Below are 26,824 nucleotides of genomic sequence, written 5' to 3' on the forward strand. Positions count from 1 at the left end.
GTCTCTACATAGTGACATGCCTCCGCCCTTGTGTGTGTGTGTGTGTGTGTGTGTGTGTGTGTGTGTGTGCGTGTGTGTGCATGTAAGCGTTGTTCTCTGTCAGTGAAACCAAGGTTATTCGGTGTCACCCCATTTTTCCATGGCTCAGCAGAAACGGCTCAGTAAAGTGTTTCTGGTTACATCTGCTGCCGCCGGCGGGGGGTCCCGACTGCTGTGGAGGCGACTGAGGGAGCGGAGCAGCAGCAAACTGGGAACCATGTTTTCCAACATGTCTCCACCAGGAAAACGTTGTGAGCCTCGTTTGTTAATTGTTGTGGTTGCACGGAGAGTAAAATGGCATTAAAGTGATTCTAAACCAACAATACTGTATTTTAGTTTATAGATACAGTAACGCAGAAGAATAAATTAACATGTTTTGCTCTTTTTTTATCCCTCCTCACATCTGGCCGCCCCTCATCATTTCTTCACCTTTTTATAATTCCGCTGTAAAAAAAAACCTTGATGCAAGTACTGTTTCCAAGGCAGTGATTTTCTTTGTGAAAACAACATTTATATGCATATATGTACAGGAACACAAACACATTTGCACTTGCACTCGCACACACCATTTGCTGCAGGGCAAAACCTTCTCCCACCAACATGTACGCCTCTTCTCGCAGTCTCCCACTGGCTACGGCCCCTACAGATGGATTCAAAATCATCACCAGAAACAATCTATAAATGTGTGAACGCCTCATTTACGCCTGTGTTTAAAAAAAAAAAAGCAAAGGAAAAGCAAAGCAGATTGGAACAAGCTGATGCTGAACAGGAGGTTTATCCATTTATATACACACATGGATGTGTCTATATAAGGTGTCTATATAAGGAACTATGGCTGTCAGAAGATCAGATTTGATCCATTATCATGAACAAAACTATTCAGGATAGTATGGAAGCCCATTTCCACCACAAAAAAAAGTCATGACAACAAAAAAATTATAATTATGACCAAAAAAAATGTATACTGTCCTGAATAAACCACACAATAAGCAAGATAACGCCTCGTAGCTTTCCTGACCAAGGGGCGCTACAATGTGATTGAGACTCACTGTTGTTCTTCATTAAATGGTGTCGTGCTAACACACTTTCCACCACGAAGCACCCGTCTATACGACAGAGGACAACTCGATGCACGGTTACAATATGTGCCTTACTTTACAACCCACTGCATTAGCGTTAGCAGGACTGTGACGACACCACTTTTGTTTTAAGGGCTATGTGCAGTCTGAGGTGTCGGTCGCCCCCTTTGAGAAACACAGCAGCAGCTACATTAAGAGCATTGCTGTTATTTGTTGAGCTAAAACGTCAGCAGTTAGCTTGCATAATTAGCATGTTGAACCGGCGATGGGATGAAGAGACATGAAGACAGTGCAGGCACTTACAATCTCATATTTCAACTTTTTATCTCCTTTTTTTTGGTCATACCTTTTTTTTGGGTCATGACTTTTTTTTGGTCATGACTTTTTTTTTTGGTCATGACTTTTTTTGGTCATGACTTTTTTTTTTGGTCATGACTTTTTTTTTTGGTCATGACTTTTTTTTGTTTCATGACTTTTTTTTTGGTCATGACTTTTTTTTGTTTCATGACTTTTTTTGGTCATGACTTTTTTTCATAACTTTTTTTTGGTCATGACTTTTTTTTTTGGTCATGACTTTTTTTTTGGTCATGACTTTTTTTTGGTCATGACTTCTTTTGGTCATCACTTTTTTTTTGGTCAATTTTTTTTTGGTCCTAACTTTTTTTTGGTCATGACTTTTTTTTGGTCATGACTTTTTTTTTTGGTCATGACTTTTTTTTTGGTCATGACTTTTTTTTGGTCATGACTTCTTTTGGTCATGACTTTTTTTTGGTCATGACTTTTTTTTTTGGTCATCACTTTTTTTTGGTCATCACTTTTTTTTTGGTCAATTTTTTTTTGGTCATCACTTTTTTTTGGTCATGACTTTTTTTTGGTCATGACTTTTCTTTTGGTCATGACTTTTTTTTGGTTATGACTTTTTTTTTGGTCATGACTTTTTTTTGGTCATGACTTCTTTTGGTCATGACTTTTTTTTGGTCATGACTTTTTTTTTGGTCATGACTTTTTTTTGGTCATGACTTTTTTCTTTTGGTCATGACTTTTTTTTGGGTCATGACTTTTTTTTGGTCATGACTTTTTTTTTTGGTCATCACTTTTTTTTGGTCATCACTTTTTTTTTGGTCAATTTTTTTTTGGTCATCACTTTTTTTTGGTCATGACTTTTTTTTCGGTCATGACTTTTTTTTGGTCATGACTTTTTTTTTTGGTCATGACTTTTTTTTTGGTCATGACTTTTTTTTGGTCATGACTTCTTTTGGTCATCACTTTTTTTTTGGTCAATTTTTTTTTGGTCCTAACTTTTTTTTGGTCATGACTTTTTTTTGGTCATGACTTTTTTTTTTGGTCATGACTTTTTTTTTGGTCATGACTTTTTTTTGGTCATGACTTCTTTTGGTCATGACTTTTTTTTGGTCATGACTTTTTTTTTGGTCATCACTTTTTTTTGGTCATCACTTTTTTTTTGGTCAATTTTTTTTTGGTCATCACTTTTTTTTGGTCATGACTTTTTTTTCGGTCATGACTTTTTTTTGGTCATGACTTTTTTTTTTGGTCATGACTTTTTTTTTGGTCATAATTTTTTTTCATAACTTTTTTTTTGGTCATGACTTTTTTTTGGTCATGACTTTTTTTTGGTCATGACTTTTTTTTGGTCATCACTTTTTTTTTGGTCAATTTTTTTTTGGTCCTAACTTTTTTTTGGTCATGACTTTTTTTTCGGTCATGACTTTTTTTTGGTCATGACTTTTTTTTTTGGTCATGACTTTTTTTTTGGTCATGACTTTTTTTTTTGGTCATGACTTTTTTTTGGTCATGACTTTTTTTTTGGTCATGACTTTTTTTTGGTCATGACTTTTTTTTGGTCATCACTTTTTTTTTGGTCATGACTTTTTTTTGGTCATGACTTCTTTTGGTCATGACTTTTTTTTGGTCATGACTTTTTTTTTTGGTCATGATTTTTTTTTGGTCCTAACTTTTTTTTGGTCATGACTTTTTTTTGGTCCTAACTTTTTTTTGGTCATGACTTTTTTTTGGTCCTAACTTTTTTGGTCATGACTTTTTTTTCGGTCATGACTTTTTTTTGGTCATGACTTTTTTTTTGGTCATGACTTTTTTTTTGGTCCTAATTTTTTTTCATAACTTTTTTTTGGTCATGACATTTTTTTTTGGTCATGACTTTTCTTTTGGTCATGACTTTTTTTTGGGTCATGACTTTTTTTGGTCATGACTTTTTTTGGTCATAACTTTTTTTTGGTCATGACTTTTTTTTTGGTCATGACTTTTTTTTGGTCATGACTTTTTTTTCGTCATGACTTTTTTTTCGTCATGACTTTTTTTTCATGCCTTTTTTTTTTTGGTCATGACTTTTTTTTCGTCGTGACTTTTTTTTGGTCATGACTTTTTTTGGTCACACTTTTTTGGTCATGACTTTTTATTGGTCATGACTTTTTTTCGGTCATGACTTGTTTTTGGTCATGACTTTTTTCATAACTTTTTTTTTGGTCATGACTTTTTTTTTGGTCATGACTTTTTTTTTGGTCATGACTTTTTTTTGGTCATGACTTCTTTTGGTCATGACTTTTTTTTGGTCATGACTTTTTTTTTGGTCATCACTTTTTTTTGGTCATCACTTTTTTTTTGGTCAATTTTTTTTTGGTCATCACTTTTTTTTGGTCATGACTTTTTTTTGGTCATGACTTTTCTTTTGGTCATGACTTTTTTTTGGTTATGACTTTTTTTTTGGTCATGACTTTTTTTTGGTCATGACTTCTTTTGGTCATGACTTTTTTTTGGTCATGACTTTTTTTTTGGTCATGACTTTTTTTTGGTCATCACTTTTTTTTTGGTCCTAATTTTTTTTCATAACTTTTTTTTGGTCATGACATTTTTTTGGTCATGACATTTTTTTGGTCATCACTTTTTTTTGGTCATCACTTTTTTTTGGTCAATTTTTTTTTGGTCCTAACTTTTTTTTGGTCATGACTTTTTTTTGGTCATGACTTTTTTTTTTGGTCATGACTTTTTTTTTGGTCATGACTTTTTTTTGGTCATGACTTCTTTTGGTCATGACTTTTTTTTGGTCATGACTTTTTTTTTTGGTCATCACTTTTTTTTGGTCATCACTTTTTTTTTGGTCAATTTTTTTTTGGTCATCACTTTTTTTTGGTCATGACTTTTTTTTCGGTCATGACTTTTTTTGGTCACACTTTTTTGGTCATGACTTTTTTTGGTCAAACTTTTTTGGTCATGACTTTTTTTGTCATACTTTTTTTCATAATTATGAAAAAGCAATCTTGCCGTCAGTAGTTTTAATGATGTATTATAAAGCTGCGAAGAGCTCTGTGTAAACAGGTCATAATTAAACTCTAATATACATTTATATTGCTGTGAAAACATCTTCAAACATGCATGTTTATTCAAGTTTCTCCCCAAAACCAAGGACGCACCAACCAATGTGTATGTGCATGGGGTGATTAACGGTCACTCAGTCACACATTTTCACATAAACATAAAGGAGCATTGCATGAGTTTTACTCCAGATGGAAGAAAAGAAAAAGCACCCCAAACCAAACTATCCTCTTCAATTTGGGAAGTGCTGAAACTTGAAATCAAGCAGAGCTGTGGGACATTGACGAGGATGTTTGAGGGGTTCAATGCGGCGCCCTTCCAAATAAAGAAGCAGCTCAGAGCACATCACTTTGGTTGTTTTCCAGATGCTCAACAGACACAAACGTCGTGACAGAGTGACGGAATTGCCTAGAAAGAGAGGGAATTTGTCACCTGTACATTATAGGGCACTCAAGTTTTTGTCAAGTACTTGCATGTAATGGGTGGGCGGGCTTACCGACGTGGATGAGAGGCCTTCAGGGCTCTGCAGAGCGTAGACGACTCCCAATCAGAGTCACAAGTGGATAATGGTTCAGGCCGATGTTTCCTTTGGAGAGAACGACTTCATCGACCATGACAGTGGGCAGTGAAGCGCTGGAGAACGAGTACTAAATAAGATTTAGGATAAGTGTTTTTCTGAACGCTCCTCTGAAGACATCTTCTTAGAGGACTCCTCCGTGCCTTACGATCCCCAATACCTTAGATCAGGCAAACTTTACTGTGAAATACTGGAAACATGACCACATTTATCATATTTACTTAAACCCATCTGCCAATCCATTTTTTTTTGCAGCCACAATATCTGTCCACTCCGAGTGGGACGTGATTCATCATAAAATGATAGACAACCTGGCAGTAAATGCACCATTATGAATCTAAATTGGGCTTTTTCTTCTTCTTCTCTACGACTCGACTAAACATTTTTATGCATTAATTTGACCAGCAGCGGTGTGGGCTGTGAGGTGTGAACTCGAACCCCTGAAGGAAAGGATTCACGTCAATATGCTTCCCTCTGAACATGGATGAGTAGATTTTGATGTTATTTTTGGAGACTTCTATGTCAGTAAAGGCGTTTTTTATACAACCCTGGAGGGGAGATTCTCCTTTTTGCTCCGCCTCCGCCTCTACTGGGAGGTCAGAGGTCACGGTCAGCTGCACAACAACATCTCCGTCTTTCAGCCGAAGAATGCTCTTCCCGCTCATGTTTCCCTCAGCTCACAGGAAGCCGGGTTCTCCTGCGTGAGCTTTGGAAGTGAAGCCTGTGTGGATAAATGCACCCTGGTGGACGTGAGCCAACGTTTAACACACAGCAAATGGATTAACTTGCAATTTGGAGATTTGGTTTTATTTTGAAGTGCTTCCCTAAAGACCAAGCTTGTTCTTGGATAAGTGAATCTGCAAAATAATCACTGTTATTGTTCCATAATTGATTGATTGATATCCAAACATGTGGAAGGTCTGGCTCAGGCCTTCATCGATAAAGGAAAGTAAAACCACCTCAACCGACACAAATAAACCACAAAGACACACAAATAAACTACAAAAAGACACAAAATAAACACTTTCAGACACAAAGACTACAAAGAGAAGCAAGACAACCGAGACACAAAACAACTACAAAGCTACTCAGAATGACTACAAAGAGACACAAAACAACTACAAAGCTACTCAGATCTCAGGTCATGAACATAAATATTGTACAAATTTCCAAATGTTGACCTGATGGAAAAGTCAGAGGCACACCAAGGTTATCAAAACGTCTCCTCCAGGATCTTGTAGCTCTGCAGCCCCAGGTGGCCGCAAAAGAAATGCAGATTTAAACTTGCAGCATCTGCCAATCAAACACGGGAAGTTGCACAAAGCACTGGTTCAGTCAGCTTTAACATTGAGACTCTACTGGTCTACATTTGTGACTGAACGCTCTGTTTTTGGAGCTTTTTAGAGCTCTAATGCAGCACCGAACAAGGCCCGTCCGTTATTCTGGTCCCCGAACGCCTCATTTGAAGTACAGCGAGGAAGCAGGAGAGACGGGGACGTGGTTTACTTCTGCCTCGGCTGTTAAGGAACCCAAGAAAGAGGACACATCGACTCCATCAGACTGAATGCAAATGTGCTGACGTTCACTTTCAGCTTGAAGTTGGAGCTGAAACGCACGTTAAAGAAATGAATTGCAGCTGAAGGGAATCTGTGGCGTTAAGCTCTGCTCTCCGGCGTCTCGTGTTCAGTCTGCGTGCCTCTCTCCCTCTGCATTTGTTTGGTGTTGAAGATGTCACGTTGGGCTGGTGGGGAGTGGTGGTGTGATTTCCCCGACAGCTTGACTCGTGGTTCTGACTCATTAGCTTCCCGCGCTCCCAGAATGAGCCTCATCAATCGTAAAAAAAAACCTCCCCAGCGCACAAAAAGAGCCGCTCTCTCTTTCTGCTACCTGGACGTTTAACTCTCTTTCCTCCACAACGAGAGCGGCTCCAACAAAACAGCGCCAACCGTTTTCCTAAACGCCGTTAAATGGGAGAGTTTTTTCACTGTGACTCACTCAATTATGCTAGTCGGGCTACATCAGACAGGAGAACACATTCAGGTATCTCATGTGGGCACATGTTGCATTCATGCACCAACAGTGAGGGCTGGAGATTTGAGCTGTGAGGTTGTTTTTTTTACAAGGCTTAGGATAGGGGGTTAGGTTTAGGGTTAGGGTTTAGGGTTAGGTTAGGTTGAGGGTTTAGGTTTAGGGCAAGGGTTTGGGTTTAGGGTTAGGGTTATGGTTTAGGGGTTAGGTTCAGGGTTTAGGGTTAGGGTTTAGGATTTAGGGTTAGGCTAGTGTTAGGGCTTAGGTTTAGGGTTAGGTTTAGAGCAAGGGTTAGGGTTTAGGGTTAAGGTTTAGGGTTATGTTTAGGGGTTAGGTTCAGGGTTTAGGGTTAGGGTTTAGGTTTAGGGTTAGGTTCAGGGTTTAGGGTTAGGGTTTAGGGGTTAGGATTTAGGGTTAGGCTAGTGTTAGGGTTTAGGTTTAGGGTTAGGGTATAGAGTTAGGGTTTAGGGTTTAGGAAAAATCAAGCTGCCTCACACCATAGGGGTGGAGGAAGAGCACGGGCTCACAAGTCGCTTTTAAAAAAAAAACTTTTCTTTCTCCTTGTCGTTTATTGTGTTTCATTAAGTCCGCCTGGCCATGTTGTTTTTAGTTTTTGTATCCAGCAGCTTTCCATGAATAGTCTTTTGGCTGTGGAATAGGTAGGTTTAGGGTTTAAATTATATTTGAGGAAACGTTACACTCCCTTTCTGTTTACTGCCAGAACAAAAGAATGATAACGAGACTTATCGGACCGCTCGTCAAATAAATCCGTACCTGCGAAGCTAATGAGGTCTCGCGGTGTCGCTGCCACACGGTAAAGACGGCCGTCTTTCATGTGCGCTGAGCTCCGACTAACAAGCTCTGCTGCAGCAGTGCTGTACCGTAGGTGTGTGTGAGTGTGTGCGCGGTAGTGCGTGTGTGTGTCGTCAGGTTGGGAGACTCTCTGAAGGCCCCGGGTGGATCCTCCAGGAGGTCACGTCATGCCCCTCTGCTGCCGCCGTGGATCTCAACCCCTCACGACACGAGCAGCAGCCATCACCTCGTCTACCTTTCTTCTTCACACAGACACACACACACACACACACACACACACACACACACTGATGAAGAACTATGTTATCGTAGCAGTTATTTCTGCTGCGGGACACACAGCTTACAAAGCAAAATAACCCGTTTCAAGGAATCTCAGGACAAACTCTGTGGACGACGCGCGCAAAACAACACACACAAAATGAAATTAGAAGCCTCTAACACTCCTTTATTGCTACGTATACGCCGGCCAATAATAATAACCCAATAAGGCGTCATGCACTGGAGTTCAAACACAGGACCGGCTCACAGGGAAAGGTCAGCGTGGCGTCATACGGACGACTTTCCTTCCTTCTTGCAACTGTACTCGTGACGTTTCTGGTCATTCGTGTCCTATCGCAGTGCTTTGGTTGAAAATGAGCATATTGTAATCAAATGCCTGAGCAAGACTAAGAACACACCAACAGAAATCACTTGGACGAGAGCCTGCCCCCACAACAGAGCACGCGTATTACTCATCCCCCACAGAGCCGCCTTGCTGTGGTGCGTTGTGGGAGGACGGCGGTGGGCGGCTGTGCGATGAGACGACGCTGCATGACTTCAGCCCTGCATGTTAGCGTAGCAGCATAATGTTTCCTCGCCGTCCTTTTGCACTAAGTGGCTTCTGTTTTAGCCCCGTGTGTGTGTGTGTGTGTGTGTGTGTGTGTGTGTGTTTGTGTCTTTATACTGTATGCACTTCAAAACTAATCAGGAAAGCCAGTGTGGTGGAACCCAGACATCTTGTTTATCCTGCGAGATCTACCCGCACTTCACCTTCAGAGCTGCACACACACACACGCACACACACACACTCACGCACACACGCATACACGCACACACACACACACACACACACACACACACACACACACACACACATTGAAGGTCTTGTGCTTGTCCCAGGTGCAGAGAAATCTGTGAAGCAGCATGTGGCTTGTCCCAGTTCCTCTACAGTACCTGTGTGACTTTGTGTGTGTGTGTGTGTGCGTGTGTGTGTGTGTGTGTGATTGCGTATTGCGACAAGACTGACCCATTTGAATCCTAATTCAGGCGCTCACCAATGCATTGCTGAAACTAGTTCAACTTGGAGGCAATCTAGGCTGCCGATAGCGGCGTCACCGCGCAGCTCGATGCCCGAGGTCAAAGGGCAGACATCTGGGGAAAGACTCCTAAAATAGAAGTTGTATGGGGGGGAAAAAAAAGGTTGTTTAATGTGTGTGTGTGTATGTGGATGTGTGTGTGTGTGGTAATGTTGTTAGGAAACGGCTCAGATGTTCAAGTCAAGGAGATGAACGGGCCAATCTGCGTTCTCCCTTTTCCAGTTTTGACATAAAAGGGTCAGAGATGTGACTTTGTTGAAGTCGTTTTCGAAGCAGTGCACGTCTATACACTGTGTCCTGACCAAAGCAGGTGTGTGTGTGAGAGGCAGAAGGAGAAAGCAAACAGGCAGAGAGAGAGAGAGGGAGGGAGGGAGAGAGGGTGAGACAGAGAGAAGCAAACAAGAGAGGGAAGGAGACAGGGAGAGAGAGAGAGGATTGTTTCTTTCTCTGGACGACAGCAGCAGCAGCTCGGATCCGTACGAGAGGTGACCGGGGGCTGAGGTTGAAGGTGTGTGTGTGTGTGTGTAGGCGCGTGTGTGTTTGGGAGCGTGCACGTGCCTGCGGGTGCGCGCGTGGAGAGGCTGCAGGAGCGGCGGAGAGGCGCAACTTGCCCGCGCGCCGCGGTTCCCCGGGACAAACACGGGGCGTCTGGCGCGGTGAGATGTGAAGAAGAGGCTTTGAAGGATGGCATGCGACCATGGTTTCTGCCAAGAAGAAGAAGGAGACGGCGATGTGGCCCGCGCTCATTCGGACCCTCCTCTACTTTTCCTGTTTGGCCACTTGGTGAGTCCCAAAAAGTGTCCGCGGTGCCGAAAAAAAAACCTCCAGCGCGACACTAACGAGCTTTCTCCCCCTCCTTTTTATTCCTCTTCTCTTTTTTTACACTGAAGTTATGGCACCCTGATTCTTTTGTGTTCCCTTCATCTTATTTCTAGTGTGAAGAAAGTCTCTGGGCAGACGAAGAAGGATGAAAGGATCTATCCGGAGAATTTTACTCGCATTTTGGACCGACTTCTGGACGGATACGACAACAGACTGCGACCAGGGTTCGGGGGTACGTAGCATCATTTACGTCATATGAACAATATATATATGTATTGCAATCACACACCTTCCAATTAAAAGCAGGCATTATCTTTTATTTTATTATTTAGTGGAGCCAGGCTGTGGATAAGTAGCTGCCACCCATTGAGCATCCACATATGTCATCACTGGTTATTTCTCACCTCTGAAACACTCGAGACATCCTTTTAATGCCATAAGATGCTTAAACGAACCATAAAGTGCATTAAGGTAACTGAGTACCAAATGCATCCTTTAAGTTAAATTAATTTAGTCAGCACGAAGTCAAAAATACACATTTCAGTCAGTCTACATGTTTGTTGGTGTGAGTTGTGTGTAATGAGACAGTATTGTCACTTGGCTTGTTAAAAAAAAAAAAAAAGTACAGGAATCCTGACTCGGTTCCTGAAGCTCATCCACAGACCTCCTGGAGAGGCAACTCCCACCAAAACAAAGAGGAACAATGTGTGTCTTTGACTGCGAACTGTCCCTTTAGATCACACATCTGCATCAAATGCCACAGGAGGAAACAGAAAGAAACGTCAGGGGAAAAAAAAAAAAAGCATTCTTCTCTCCGTGTGGGAGACGTGCATCATACAGAACATGTCACAACACACGGGATGCTCCGACTTGATCCTGTAAGCCTGGTGGAGCGGCCTGTAAGCTCGCACGTTTAAGCGAATGTTATATAACCAGCCTCTGTGTGTGTGTGTGTGTGTGTGTGTGTGTGTGTGTGTGTGTGAGAGAGACAAACGTTTAATGCATGGAAGTTCAAGGGCTAAAACGCACAGATTTCTTTTTCTCAGCACATTAAGAACCAGCGTCATTCAATGCATGTCGCTCACATTCACTCACTGAGAGAAAAAACCATCACATAAATCAAACTGGATTATGCTTTTACATCTTTAAAGCTGTTTCTCCCCCCGCCACGGTTCCATTATGCAAAGGCAGTACAGCTCTGGATAGTATGGCATGTCGTCTGGGTTTGATGGGTCAGTGTTTAAGACTCTGACATCACAGAAGGGTTTCAAACGGGGAACTTAACTCGTTGAAAACTGTGGAAACCAACGTTGGCTCCAGACCTCCTTTCCGCTGTGTTTGAGTGTTTTTCCAAAATTCCAATACTTGTGTTTATTGTATGTATTTGTTCAGCAACGTCTTAGGAGAGAAACAATATATATCTGCAAAAAAAAATCACTTTTAAAAGATGTTTTCATCGTAAATATGAACATCCAGCTTGATATGAGCCAGATTCCCCAAAAAATGCCTCTTGGAGCGTCAATAAGACACCTTTATGGAAAGATTAGGACATAAAGAATCAGAATCTGCAACAAAAATCACAATAAAAAGACCTGGCCTGTTACAAAGGAGTTTCAGTCAAAAAACTGTGTCGTTCGGTTCAAAAATGGAAAAATATTACGTATTTTATGCCAAAAGGTTGTCTGAATGGGGCATGCTGGGACTTAAAATGGCCGCAGGAGGATTTTAGCTCACCGTTTCCAGAAGGTTCACTGTGCCACTTGTCTTTTGGCTCAATAGGACCTGTGACCGAGGTCAAGACGGACATCTACGTGACCAGCTTTGGGCCCGTCTCGGACGTCGAAATGGTACGCACCCTGTCTGTTTTGCGCTAATGACGCTAACGCTAACTTCACACTACTGTGTACCAAAATCTGCTTGTCACAGAAGAGTCCAGAGGAAACCTTTTCCCTCCTTCACACACCGGGGTGTTGCAATGTTTTACCCAGATAATCGTGAAGCCATGTCCCTCCAAACCCTCCCTACGTGATCTCACATGTTTTGTCGCGTGATCTCACATGTTTTGTCGCGTGATCTCACATGTTTTGTCGCGTGTTTGTCGCGCCGATGTCCCGACAGGAGTACACGATGGACGTGTTCTTTCGGCAGACGTGGGTGGACCGCCGGCTGCGCTACGAGGGACCGATCGAGATCCTGCGGCTCAACAACCTGATGGTGACCAAAGTGTGGACGCCGGACACCTTCTTCCGGAACGGCAAGAAGTCCGTGGCTCACAACATGACGGCGCCCAACAAGCTTTTCCGCATCATGAAGAACGGCACCATCTTGTACACCATGAGGTACCGAAGGAGACGCCGTCGTCACTTATAGCCCGTTGGCACCAGATGAACGGCATCCAAAGCCATAGCTTTAGCCTGAACTTCCTCTAAAACACTATACGTGTGTGTCGGTGAAATTGGCTCCTCTCATAATGCCTTTTCTATCTTTTTTTTGGGGTGTTTACGCCGATTAAAAAGAAAAGAAAAGGCAGACTTTGTTTGATTTAAAGCGATTGAGCAGATTTTCCCACTGGCTCGTGACGTGTAAACAGTGCAGAGCCGTGTGGAGGCAGAGCAGAGGCGGCCAAACTTCTTCAAAATCTTCAATTCAATGCAACAAATCACGTAACTGCTCCCGCGCCTCCTTCAGTGAGACGCTGTGTGTTAACTCTCTGGCAGGCAGCGCTGACGGGAGTTCATGTCACAAGAAGCAACCGCAGGGCTCTGCAGCCCGTCTACTGCTGGTTAACATGTGGTGTGTGTGTGTGTGTGTGTGTGTGTGTCCTGTTATTGAGCTACTCTTCTCTGCACTGCAACAGGTTGACCATCAGTGCCCAGTGTCCCATGAAGCTTGTGAACTTCCCGATGGATGGACATGCTTGCCCCCTCAAGTTTGGAAGCTGTAAGTCCTGCGTTTGTGTGCGTTTGTGTGCGTTTGTGTTGTCTGAGAGCGCAAAATGTAGCCGCTGCTCGACCTCTGACCCCTCCAGATTCGTATGAACGCAGCAGTCGTGCATGTTTTCCTCATCCTCATATGGGAGGGATGAGCGTTCACAGAGCGGGAAAAAGCCAGCTAATCGCGTCGCCGCTCCTGTACGCGTGTCGTCTGTGAATCCTTTACGCCGCTCAGCGTTTTTTGTCGGCGTCCTTATCGCAGAGGCCTGCAAACAAATAAACCCCTGTGTCGCCGAGGAGCTTCCACCCGCCGGATCGCTTTGCCTCGCTAAGCAGGAGGCGTAAAGCACAGCAGGTAGCTTCTGAATGTGTTGCCCTCGCAGGCTGTTTATCCAGCTCCGTGAAAACGGAGCGGAGGGAGCACGGACCCAAAGAAACGAGTGGAAAAAGCGAGAGTTTGACTTACTCGCGAGGCTCTCTCATGTCTGTACGGTGAACATGAAGCTTCGCTATCGTGCATAAAGCTAGTAGCTTCTCTGCTCTGTCCAAAAATATCTGCCTTCCAGCACTTCTTAGTTAACATCTTAGATCCTTTGTAGACAAACTAAAGTGTAAAAACAAGGTTTTCTTGATCGATCCTTCGAGGGTTTATCCATATTTCTAAATGACACAGTGTTTTAGCGTTAAGCTAGGTGTCATTTTTTAACAAAAAAAGTCAGAGAGTTCTGCGCTGTGAGACACAAAGCCATGGTAATACTACTAATCCTGAATATTTCATTGTTCACTGGGAACAATGGAGGCCTGGCTCAGCACCAGTGTTCACAGTGGGCGCACTGGTCAGCAGAAAAATAAAAGGAGTTTCTCGGCTTCCGTCTTATCGGAGAAAGAGCCGCCGCGATGTGAAGATTACATCTGCAGGAGGAAGGGGAAAGGAAGAGACAAGGAGTCCGCCTTCACGCTCACAATTACCCCGAGTGGTGACATTGCAGAGGACAAATTCACATTTCTCAGTTATTGTCATCCCTCCTCCTCCTCCTCCTTTATCTCCTCCTCCTCCTCTCACCATCCTGCTCTGTTGCCGCTAGCCTCCAGTCAGGAGGAAGCGACCATGGATCTGAGGCGGCCTCAAGCGAAGGAAAGGTCAGAATCCCTTCCTCTGCCTCGGGATAGCGCAGACCTATGCAGCTACTTTCCATAGCTGATGTGTGTGTGTGTGTGTGTGTGCTCTTCATCCTTCCTCCGTCACTCTTTCTCTCTCTCTCTCTCTCTTCGTCTCCTTTTTTTTCGTCTGTTTCTCCATCTGGACTCGCGTGGCGTTCCACTCCATGACACACCAGAGTCATTTGGCTTTGGCAGCACACAGTTGGTATCCTGCCGATGTGGAGTCCCACAGGGAGTGGCAGGCGGGAGACTGCTGCCGCTAACGCCGGGGCCGAGCCGGCCGGGCGAACACACCGCGAAACGCTGGGATGAAATGCAAAAAAACTCAAACTTGTTTGGATTTTAAAATGCCCCTGAAGTCGGACTCGTAAGCGGCAGATGGGAGCTCTGCAGACGTTGACTCCAGCCACGCTGCGCTAGTTTCAGGAGCTCTAGAAGAGCTTTGACCTCGTCGTGTTTTTGCATCAGCAGATGTCAGATGTGACGGTGATCGTCCTCGTCAATCAACCTGTGATGCCATCTTGTTTTCTGCGTTAATCGCTGGAGAGTTTGAATGGAAGTGACGGGTCATTTTAAGTGTTTTAAGCTCCTTGTTTTGCTTTTATGGCAACTTGCGATGCTTCACTCTCACCAAACCTCATTTATTCCAGCAGCATGCGGCTAGATCCTCAGTAAAAACAAACTCTGTCCACCTTTTGGAAACAGTGTGCGAAAATCCTCCCACTCCAAAGCATGCCCCATTCAGACAATCTTTTGGCATAAAATACGTAATTTTTATTCGTTTTTCAACCGAACGACACAGTTTTTTTGACTGAAACTCCTTCCTAACATTATCAACATTTTGTTTTATTGGGATTTTTGCTGCATATTCTGATTCTTTAGGTCCTAATCTTTCCAAAAAGGTGTCTTATTGACCGCTCCAGGAGGCATTTCTGGGAAATCTGGCTCATATTAAGCTGAATGTTCATAGATATGAATCTTTTAAAAGTGATTTGTTTTGCAGATAAACATCCTATGAACTGTTGAATTTGTTGGCTAATGTTCTCTTGTCTGCTAATGCATCCCCATAACAACAAAGATTATAAGATGTCTACCGTAGTACTGCCATGTGACACCCAATAAGCCCTGATAGTTTATGATCTATGCGCCTTTACTCTACTAATAATGCTAAAGTGGCGTCAGGTGTGTATCGCCAGTGTTATCCCCTTTATATTGATGCTTCATCTCTTTACCTGCACCAAACATTGCTAATTCAAAGAGCCGGCTTGCTCATCAGAAGACTCACAGAAGGATAGATTTGAAATTGAATTTGCTGAAGAATCATCTGCTGGAGGGAGTCGTGTAGAAACAGCTGCTCTCCCTTCGCTTCCTTTCCGTCTGTGCATCGCCACAATGAGGAAAACAGAATCAGGCCCGAAAGCGAATCTGTTCACGACCAGAAGAAAGCGTCTCTGTGTCTGTCGATCGGAGCGGTTTCAGACTCTCGTGAGGTTATGAATGACTTCTCGGCCCTCTGGAGGAGACGAGGTCATCCATGAACCCATCAACGCCGTGTGAGGGTCAAGAAGTCCTACAAATGTATCCATATGGACAATACAGGTATATAGACTCATAGCTGTGTGACATGACATCAGGACTCACAGTCAGTGACTCCTCGCGTTGGTTTCTCTCTCTGCTCTACAGATGCATATCCTAAAACAGAGATCATCTACACGTGGACCAAAGGGCCTCAGCACTCAGTGGAGGTTCCTCCTGAGTCCTCCAGCCTCGTCCAGTACGATCTCATCGGACAGACGGTGTCCAGCGAAACCATTAAATCCATCACAGGTGAGGCGCGCTCGTCCTCCCGCCATCTTGACTCATCGCCGGTTTCTTTACGGTCGATGGAAATGTGTTATAATCATGTGTTTATGATGTTCATTTACCCCGAGTTTTGAGTAATTAATATGCTTTTAAAAGAAAATATAAGCAGCATACATACAGGCATCTATATAAATGTTTATTCTTTTAATCAAACTGCTGTCTCAAATTCATTTGTGTCATTTAATGTTTACTGTATGCTTTGAATCCTCATTGTTAGTTTAAATACTACATTTTATCACTTTTTACTGTTTAGACAGTGTTTTCACTACATGTTTGGCATGGAAATGTGGTTTAAAGTCATGGAAATTCAGTTTAAAGTCATGAAAATTTGGTTTAAAGTCATGAAAATTTGGTTTAAAGTTATGAAAATTTGGTTTAAAGTCATCAAGTCATGTTATTAAGTGAGTTATGCACGCTTTCGAGCTAAATGTCTTTCTTTCATCTCCAGATTCACTACAAAAGAACGTGTAGAATATATTTTATTGAAGGAAAAGACGACCTCACGCCACTGGACCGGTAGCAGCCTCTTTAGATGAAACCCCTCAGCGTCATGCGTTTGGAGGCATTTTCAGATGAATAAATACTGAAGGATTAAAACAAATAAAAGGATTTCAGCAGCAGAGAGACGGCCGCCACGAGTTCATCCGGGTGAAACTGGACGTGGAGGGAAAAAAAAGCGGCATGAAACAGAATAACAGGCGACGTCGGGGCGAAGTGAAATCTGTCGGCTTCGAGAGTTTTTTTTTTGCAATTCTTTGTTCATCAAACTAATTCTCTTCTGTCCTCTAGGTGAATATGTGGTGATGACGGTCTACTTTCACTTGAAACGTAAAATGGGCTACTTCATGATCCAGACGTACATCCCCTGCATCATGACAGTAATCCTCTCACAAGTGTCCTTCTGGATCAACAAGGAGTCGGTGCCGGCGCGCACAGTCTTCGGTACGTAGAGCTCGCGCTCACGGCTCTCTCTCTCTCCGCTCTGCGCCTCGGAGGTTGATGTTTTATGTCATTTTAAAGATTGCCTCGAGCAACGCTGATGCACCGCCGTCGGTTCGGTTCGGCTGGAACGAACAGCCGGCGGCTTCGGGGAGAAAACATCTCGATGCATCTTATGAGCGAAGGAAATGCAGGTTTACAAAAACAACACCTTCTCTCGACGTCGTATAAATACTCCTCTCGACGGGTTGAAGTGGTGCCTGCTGGGAGCATTTAACGTATTGTTATTGGCAAGATGCCATTTTTAATTTAAGTGTCCACAGATTAAACATTTTACATCAACAATCCCCGATCAAGAGCAGTTAATTAAATAAAAAGCTTTGTGCTACTGATGTGTTCCATTTAAAGGGTTATACAAAATGAAATTACCAATTATATTTAGCACAAGGTTTTGTTTTGCTTCGTTGCTCTATTTAATAAAAATACATAATACTAGAATTACAGATTTGTGAAGGTTTGTGAGTAATAATAATAATAATAATTGCCTTAATGTCACGGTGAGTTATACGTAGGCGTCTCTCCTCACATCTTCTCCACTGCTTTGTTATTACGTTACTTCAAAACCAGGGACATGTAATATAATAGTACATACAATTAACATATATATAAATATATATATATATATATATATATATATATATATATATATATATATATATATTTATACACATATATTTATATTATATTAATAAACTTAACTTGAGGAACTAAAACTCAGTTTTTGGCCCGTGACCCAGTTGAGCTCTCCATCGGTCCCCTGCTGCAGCGTTTGGGTCCCGAGAATAGATTGATGTGTGTGTGTGTGTGTGTGTGTGTGTGTGTGTGTGTGTGTGTGTGTGTGTGTGTGTGTGTGTGTGAGAGACAGACAGAGCTGCTAAAACCAGACCAGTGTTGCTGGTTATTAAAGGACGTCTCAGTCTGGGAGTTTGTTCCTCCTCTTGTGTTGATTGGAAAGTCACTCAATGACAAAGGTGTGTGTGTGTGTGTGTGTCAAGATAAAGGCCCGGGTGTGAAGATGGGTGTGGTCCGAACACAAAAATATTTTGTGAATCAGCCGTGAGACAGGAATATGTCCCCAACGATTGAGCTTCTTGGTTGAGAAAACTCTCTGACTGTTTGAACTGTTCGGCCAGTTGCATTCTGGGAAAGGGCTGTGGAGGACGTGAAATCCCCAACGCAACACATTCACACCACCAAGTTCAAATTACTGTCCTGCAACAGGTTTGTAAAGCATTTGTACAGGATGAACAAACCATTAATAAAGCGTTAGTCTTTACAGATGATCTTTTGTAATATTGGTATCACGGATGACAAAAGCTAACTCATCAGACTTCACACAGCTCCCTCTTCAGCCGAAACAGACTCCATGCAACATTTCCTCACATGTACAGTTTGTGTTGCCCGACACATGTCGACCCTCATGTGTAAAATCGGAGCACTTCCCCTTTAATTACAACAGCGACCGTGTTTTTGGGCCGTCAGCGACGTTTAGTCTCACTGAATCACTAATGGTGACCCAACAACAAACCAGAATGGTTTTGCTGCTGGTGACACACACACACACACTCGCACACACACTGCAGTGTCACCTGGATCCATTCAGTATGCATTTGACACAGTGTGTGTTTCTGTTGACGGTGCAGTTTGTGTTAGTCTGAGTCTGCTGAGAGGAAGAAAACACAGTGTGACCCTCAGTAGAAATGTGTCTCGGTGTCGTTGCGATAACGCGCTCGGGGATCAATGCCGCTGTCCCGCAGTGACCGATGCGTCTGAGGGAGAAAGGGTGTTTGGACTTTCTCGTCTCCTCTCCTCTCCTCTGCCCTCCTCTCCTCTCTTAACCTCTCCTCTCCTCTCCTCTCCCTCCCTGCAGCCAAACTCTGCTTTGTCTTCAACCACAGAGTCATTTCTAAGAAGTTTGACCCAGCAGGTGACAAGAACTGTTCACCTGCAACGTGCACTTTATAGGAATGATTATATATAATCTCCTGAAGCTATGAATTGATGTGAATGATGTCTTTGGAGGGAGCGAGTCATCGCCATGTTGCAAACGCCATTTATCCGCCGCGTAGCGCAGAACAGACAGCACGCTTGAGAAGAGAGCGGTGGTTGGAGCAGCAATCAGTCTGTTGCAATCTCACCGCTCGATGCCACGACATCATCCATACGGGACCTTCGAGGACATACGTGAAGCAGGAAGGTGGCTAGCGTAGCTTAGCATTAAGACTTGAAGCAAAGGGCGAACAGCTAACTCTCCTCTGGAGCCGACTTATTAGCGTACAAACATGAGGTTCGTGTCAATCGTCTCGTCCAACTCTTGATAATACATTCAATATATTTATTTCCCCAAATATGGAACGATATATTCTGGAGGATGTGGAGGAATTACATTCTTGTCGATCCTCCACAGCTGTATTTAACTATTTTTAAAGGACGCTAAAGTACCAAAATTGAGGAGAAGATTTACTGTAAAACTCTTGGAGTAATATCTTTTTTGATGCACATCAATCTTGTAGTCATTCATTATTTGGAGGCGGAGTTTATCTGCAGGCTGAAAAATAATCCCGTTGAGTTAAACCTAACAATCATATCTACTTTACTCGATCATAATATATTTTTACAGCTGCCCCCACGTTACCAACAAACACATCTGTAAATACTGTGGTTCTCTTCGTCTCCCATTTCAGAGAGCCGAATATATTTGGTTCATTATCCCCCGCACTTGGTTAATGAAATGTGCTGATGGAGAGCAACATAATGCCCATGGGTTATTGAGCACCGTGCAAATGATCTTTATCACCATTTAATTGGCAACTGCATGAAGGAAACCTCTTTCAGGGCGTTTTCACTCTCACTCCCAATGTGATGTTGTTTCACGCAATGCATGCTGGGGGAAAACAATTGTCACAAACAGATGAATTATATCATTCTAATATATTTTGACATTCTCCTGTTTCTGGCCCCGTTTGAAAGGCATCACCACCGTGCTGACCATGACGACGCTCAGCATCAGCGCCCGCCACTCCCTCCCCAAGGTCTCCTACGCCACCGCCATGGACTGGTTCATCGCCGTCTGCTTCGCCTTCGTCTTCTCCGCCCTCATCGAGTTCGCCGCCGTGAACTACTTCACCAACGCGCAGATCGAGCGCGCCAAGAAGAAGCCGGCCAAATGTCCCCCGGTGCCCCAAACCACGCCGGTGAAGGTCAAGGACGCGGGGGAAGTGCTGCAGGTGATTTTTCTTTTCCGCTTCCCCTATAAAGTGGCCGTGGCGAAACGGGCTTATGGCACTTAACTTGGAGTAGCACTTACGCAGCGCGCCCCGTATTATGTGCTTACTGCATCTGGCCTGGAGCCTGGAGTTTTGAGTAGGCAGGAGTGGGCCCGCCTGAGGACCGTCAGCTGTGAGCTCCGGCTCACAAGAGCAGAGAGGATTTGAGCTGCAGAGGTAACCGGAGAAATCTGATCCCGGGAGGTTTAGATCACGGGATCCTTTGTCTGATCATTTTTAGCAGCCGATTACACACACGATTGCTCGACATGTTGCAACGACACGCTTGAGAAACGCGGCCAATGAGGTGGACGTTACTGTGACACACTTAAAGGGATAGTTTGGGTGTTTTTGAAGTTTTTGGGAGGAGAAACTACTGTAGCGCTGCTGCTAGCTCCCCGCTGCTGGTCCCGCTACCTAGCAGGGAGCTAGCAGAGAGCTAGCAGCAGCGTTGGCAGCAGCACTTTCACCAGCGCTAGCGGAGAGCTAGCGGAAGCGCTAGCTGGCTACAGCTCGGAGCTAGCAGGGACACCTACAGAAAGGTAGTAGCGGCTTGTAACCCGACTTTTACGGTATATTTTAAATATAGCGTACAATTAAAGAGATAGTGTGTGTTTCTTTCGGGGTGTGGCACTGTCCAAACTACGTTTAGCTTCTCCGTCCACAGCAGTACTTTGCTTTGCTCTCGTACTCATACTGTCTGTATGAGCCGACCGCCATCCATCTACTGTAGGAAATTCAATGGGTACGGATAGGTAGCTCGTTCAACTCCGCTCTCCAAAGATCGAAAACTATCCCTTTAAGATATTTCCTGCAAACCAAAAATCAAAACTGGACTAATTTAGCTTCCATTCAGCCTTAAATGTAATGTTTCTCAACGACGCTCTTGTTTCGAAAATCCCACACAAATACATAATTGCCATAATCTCCCGTTTCTGCTCCACTACAGTTGAGACGAATCGCATCGACACCGCGGCCGGCGACATATGGATCGGATCAGAATTCATGAATACGCCGCGCTGCTATTTCCGAGCTCGCAGTCAGATGCGACGAACGCGTTACGAATCGCCGTTCGAGCAACGCACGTATCTATGGCGCCGCGCGAACATCGTTCTGACACACGGGGAGGGCGGGAGAGAAGAGGAAGTGCACATCCCTCAGACTTCAAGTTCCTTCCCAAACGAGCGGCCTTTGAACGCGCTAGCCCACTGTTATCCCGTCACCGCAGCTGACAGAACCGGCAATGCACATGCCAGTTTTACACACTCGCTGCAGCAAGTTGCCCCCCCCCCAACGACCTCCAGTTGCAATCCCAGTGTGGCGTAATCACGCCCGAATGCGACGACAGCACGGTGACGACAGCGCTTCAAGTGGATTAGTAGGTTGCCACAGCGACGCTGCCCCGCGTACATCTGTATAGATCTTCTTTTTTTTTAAGAAAAAAGGCTCCGGGGTGGTGGAAAGAAATTAATACTCTTTTCCTCGAGAGCGGGTCCTGTTGTTGGCGCTTAACCAACGGCGGGGCGATAAGGCCATGGGATTGACGGTTCCAGGCCCTTAGCCCTTTGACCTCCACTGTGACAACAAGGCAAACACACACATAAACACACACACACGCACTCAGTTTCAAAGGCAGAGGGAGTGGGGGGTGTTGGATAATTCCTGCAAACGCCTCAGAACCAGCATCACACTCTCTCTGCTTGAAAACATCAACTCTCAAAGGATAAGCTCCTTTGACGCTACGCGGCATTAACGCCCCGATGAAGCGCTACCTCCTCTCTGTCTTAAGCTCGGGTGAAATGAGTGAAATCCTCGGTAAGTGACATCTGTGTATCGTCTGCTTCCAGATGAAGGCCATCTGGGTCACGGAGAGGTGGGGGTGGGGGCTGCAATCAGATCAATACGACGAGGTCTACGTCACGCCCGCTACGCCTTTTCAGAGAAATAAAGGGGGGGTAAAAAAAAGCAGGAGAGCTTTTAAAGTACCTCGAGTGCCAAATGCCTTGAAACCTGCGGCCGACAGGAGGAATGTGATTATTCACACGATTAATCCTCAGACTGTTTTTCTCTTAAATGTTGCTCCGCATTTCAACAAAACAACAGACCAGGACTTTAAACTGAAATGCATCATATTATCACTTCATAAGAAGCATGATACAATACATTTACTAGTCGATATAGCATAGTATCGCGATATTTTGCGTGGCGATATTGTGTCGATACACAGGAGCAGGGTATCGATCTTTTATCTCATCAATTCTAAATGTTTTGGTCCTAAAATAATGAAATCAATGTATTTTTTGTGGACTAAGTTTTCCTTTGGGGCCAATTTGGGGTTGAAAAAAATTGTAATAAATCGCATTACATCGCGATACTCAATGTATCGTGATAATATCGTATCGGGACTTGAGTATCGTGGGACTTCTGGTGATTTTCACCACTATCATTTAAGAGGAAAAAAGTCTACATTTGGCAATAAAGTTGTCAGTTTTTGTTGCTAAAGCTTCAGTGTTTATGCCGAGATACTCTCCACAAGAGACCCTCCAACGTTTTGTTCATATAGTTTAAAAAACATTTTTTTCCTCTTTCTCCACAGAATCCCGACAGCAACGGCAACCTGAGAAAGCGGATGAATTACATCTCCCACCAAGAGGCCAGCAGCCACCGGAGAGCCATGTCCGCCACCAACATTTTGGGGGTCGGCGGCCGGGCGAGAGCGCCGCGAGCCGCGGCCGGCGGCGTCAACGGCAGCTCCTCCACCTCCACCCTCTCGCGCTCCAGCCCCAAATCCGAGAGCCTCCTCAGCGTGGCCTCCTCCTCGGCGCGGCTGGTGAAGAGCGCGCCGCAGCCCGCGGCGTCCACGCCGGATGTGGCGGTGGCGGCGGCGGCGGTGACGCCGCGTAAGCAGAACGCCAACTCCTCCTCCTCGTCCCTGCAGCATCTCCTGGGGCCCAAGCTGGAGCGCATCCAGATGACGGGGAACAAGCTGGAGCCCAAGCAGACGCCGTGCTCCCAGCCCACCACCGCCGGCATGGGGGGGACCAGCAAAATTGACAAGTACGCCCGGATCCTGTTCCCAGTGTCCTTCGGGGCGTTTAACATGGTCTACTGGGTGGTTTACCTCTCGAGGGACACGATGGCGGCTAAAGATGGCTAGGCGCTGCTGAGAGCGCAGACTCTTTTCCTACAACAGATGGGAAGCAAACAAGGATTAAAGGAGTTTGCAAACAATAAGAGGAAAGCTATTGTTCTTGCCACACAGATGAACAAAATGTGCTCGCCAAGCACTTCCACATCCCGGAGAACACATTCATTTTCTTCTTCCCGAGGTCCTCGAAACAGCGAGCAAGGGAGCAAAAAATCAACCAAATTAGAAATATCTGACTCGACATAAGAAAGAACACCTGCACACTGAGAGATGCCGCTGTCCTCTTTACGTCGTGCTGCTCATGTCTGACTGTTGAAAGGTCTGCATCGGCTTCAACTGCCTCATGATCCCTTTTGGCCCGCAGTCAAGATAAAGCATGGGATTTTTTTTAGTTTTCCTATTTTTGTACCCTGCACCTGGCGAGATGTTTCGGACCTGGAATGAACTGCACCGACGCTATGTAAATATATGAATTTATTAGGATAAATCGGATTTATATTCAATGATTACAGTGCACTTCCAATCGGATATTAAGACACGTTGCTTCGGGTGCCAGCAGCCGAGATGACGATGAAAAGTTGAACTGTTTTTCTTGGATTTTCAACTTAAATCCTGAATGCGGGCCGGATGACCGCCAAAAATTGGATTAGATAATCTGGAGATATTGAAATATAAAAGATGAAATTCGGGGATCAGTTGAGTAGAAAGTAGAAAAAGTTATTTATTTGTGTATCGGTAGGAGTTAAGCTTCTTTCCTGCCACAATTGGTTGCCAAATGGTCAACAAGGATTGTGCAAGTGATTAAAAAAAAAAGAGGAAAGTAAAGCTATTAGTTAGCAGATCACTGCGGCAATAAAACGAGTGAGTCGGCTGCTCGTTTAGCGTTCGCGTTGGCACGAACGCGGGAATGTGACTGAACTGTTCAGCAACTGCTCCTCTGGGTTAGAGACTCAGGAGCTGACTGATGTCATCCACCTCTTTAGATTGTGTCTCACAGACGTGACCTGCGTTAAGTGTTTCAGATTCAACGCACATCACAGACATTTTTCACTGCATTTCGTGGCGTTAAAACTTTCACCGGGACTATGGAGCAAAGCCCAAACAGTGTTATTATTATAATTATTGTTATAAAGCTGCAGTCCATCCCGCAACATGTTCAAGGTTGAGTGAAGCAAAGGCTGCCTTTTTTTTCTCGTTAAAAGCCTAAAGTAGAACACCCCCCGAGGAGTTTTTATTATCCAATCATTCATTCGGCTACTGGTAATTGTAGCAGCTATAAGGTAGGGTAATGGGATTTACTGGAGCTACACTACTTTACCAGCGAGAGGGAAAAACCCTAATAAAAGAGTGCGGCGCCGCCTCCGGCTCTGCTTTCTCTGTCGAGGTCATGTTAAAGACATCATTTCTGGAAATTATTTCGCTGACAGTTAGATGAGAACACGGATACCGCTCATATCTCTGCGCTAAATGTAAGGCGCTTAGCTTAGCTTAGCTTAGGAAACGGGGGAAACAGAAGGTGCTCTCTGTGATGATATCGCAGCAAACTACTGTCAACGTGATGACGTAGTGGAGTAACTTTGACCTGAGCAGAGTATGACGCCGCTCTCCCTCTGTGTGCGTTGTTATCTGAGTTTCTAGCTTAAGTTGAGGTAGCCGGGGTCGGCAGCGCGTGCTTCTTCCAGTGCATGTACGTGCATGTTAGCGCGCCCCGCTGGCTAGCTCGTGGCCGCCGCTCCACACTGCGCTCGCACCGGCGGCCACGTGTAGCCCTCACCCTCCAGTTAGCTCTGCTCCAGCACTTTAGCCAGAGTGCGCACCGTAAGCACCATTAGCACCATTAGCTCGAGCCGCTGGCTTCGGCGGTCGCCATGTTGAGAGCCGTTGAGAGGCAACGAAAATGCTCCCGCACTCGTATTCAGCGCCTTTCAGGATCACTCATTCAACTTTGCTTATCTTGACTCCAGGAAGCTAGCTCGGAGGTTAGCGGTTTCCCCGTGTTTACAGTCGTTGTGCTAAGCTTAGCTAACGGGCTGCCTGTACTGTAGCTTCATATTCAATGTACAGACAGACGACAAAAAGAGCAATTGAGCCCGTCCACAACATGAGCTTTTTGTTTAACTTGATTTCTGTGGACACAAAACACGTCAAATGTGTAACCCTCCACCTTCTAATAGCTCGTAAAACATTAAACCAACACAACAAAAAAAATAGCTTCCCGTGTGATCGGGACTTTGCGCAGATTGGTGACCTTCAGGGGTGACGATGAAGGAGACGGCTGATAATTGGATCTCTGAATGTGTGAAGGACGCTATTATCTAAATATCACGGACATGACGTCAGGCAGATTGTCCTCTCTGCCGTCCCCCGTCCTGTTCTGCCACTGACCGGTAGAGGTGACTCGAGAGGGGTTTGCATCGTCATTGAGTCCTTTCTCTGGACAAAGACACATGTCAGTCATCACGTCGCGTATAACCGGCCTCCTCATTTCATCCATTTCCCCCCCCCTCTCATCCGTCAGGAACGGAGCTTTTGAATCATTAGAAGACGATAAACTAGATATGAACCCCCTGTGTATTTTGGATGAGGGAATCTAGAACATATTTTCCTCGCGGCCTGATACGTGTTATTCCTCGGAGAGCGGTTTGTGGAAGCAGAAGGTTAAGCAGTCGGCGTGTGAGCTCGGCTCCACTTGCACACCTGCACACGGAGACGTCTGGTTTGCCCAGGTTTCTCGCTCTAATGGCCGCATCATCCTCACGGTCACGGCCGTTGGCCCTTTCGTCGATCGGGTTAGTCTAACAGGAGTTATGACGCGCGGGGGCCGACGGACAGATCAAAGATGCCCGCCGCCACCCAGCTCTCCCCAAACGCAGCCGTGTGTGAAATTGACTTTGTCGTTATTGCCTCCCTCTCTCGCTAAAATGTGCACAAACTACTTCTCCACGTTTAAGAATACACAACACCCCCCCCCCCCCCCCCCCTCCCCCATGTCCTAATAAGGAGCCTGTCAGCAACAGATTGATGCTTTTGTGGTGTGACTCTGCTGCTCCAAATGTGCGCATGATTGATGGCGCTGCCAACGCCAGGTTGTTGGTTGGAGGCTTTTCTTTCTCTCTCTCTCTCTCTCTCTCTCTCTCTCTCTCTCTCTCTCTCTCTCTCTCTCTCTCTCTTCTGACAAACATGCTGTTCTACATGACAGACAGACGCAGCTTGCCATTTTCAGACGCTGACAATGGGGCAGGGTTTGTGGAAAGTTTAATCTCGACCTGACACCGAGCTCTCGATTATTCGTTGTCATTTTAATAGTTTGACAACATCCAAATAGTTATAAAAAAACAAAAAAAAATGTATTCATAAGCAACAGAGTGCAGCTGACTGGGTCAAATTAGGCAT

General features: G+C 44.6%; 1 protein-coding gene across 1 annotated transcript; it reads left to right on the plus strand.

Moving 5' to 3' along the window:
- The first annotated feature begins 9,657 nt into the window (after positions 1–9,657).
- gabra4 (gamma-aminobutyric acid type A receptor subunit alpha4) lies at positions 9,658–25,152 on the plus strand. Its single transcript, XM_068582664.1, has 9 exons — positions 9,658–10,022; positions 10,175–10,293; positions 11,841–11,908; positions 12,180–12,400; positions 12,919–13,001; positions 15,839–15,982; positions 16,808–16,960; positions 19,988–20,244; positions 22,880–25,152. The coding sequence occupies exons 1-9, from the start codon at positions 9,937–9,939 to the stop codon at positions 23,438–23,440; spliced, it is 1,692 nt and encodes a 563-aa protein (XP_068438765.1). The 5' UTR covers positions 9,658–9,936; the 3' UTR covers positions 23,441–25,152.
- The last annotated feature ends 1,672 nt before the right edge of the window (positions 25,153–26,824 follow it).

Source organism: Clinocottus analis, unplaced genomic scaffold (genome assembly GCF_023055335.1).
Source record: "Clinocottus analis isolate CAN_PGR_092001 unplaced genomic scaffold, fCliAna1.0.p SCAF_10, whole genome shotgun sequence".
Classification (NCBI taxonomy): Eukaryota; Metazoa; Chordata; class Actinopteri; order Perciformes; family Cottidae; genus Clinocottus; species Clinocottus analis.

Coding starts and splice junctions, on each gene's coding strand:
- gabra4 (XM_068582664.1), top strand. CDS start 9,937: ATGGTTTCTGCCAAGAAGAAGAAGGAGACGGCGATGTGGCCCGCGCTC. Junction 10,023..10,174: donor TTTTCCTGTTTGGCCACTTG/GTGAGTCCCAAA, acceptor TCTTATTTCTAG/TGTGAAGAAAGTCTCTGGGC. Junction 11,909..12,179: donor CCGTCTCGGACGTCGAAATG/GTACGCACCCTG, acceptor ATGTCCCGACAG/GAGTACACGATGGACGTGTT.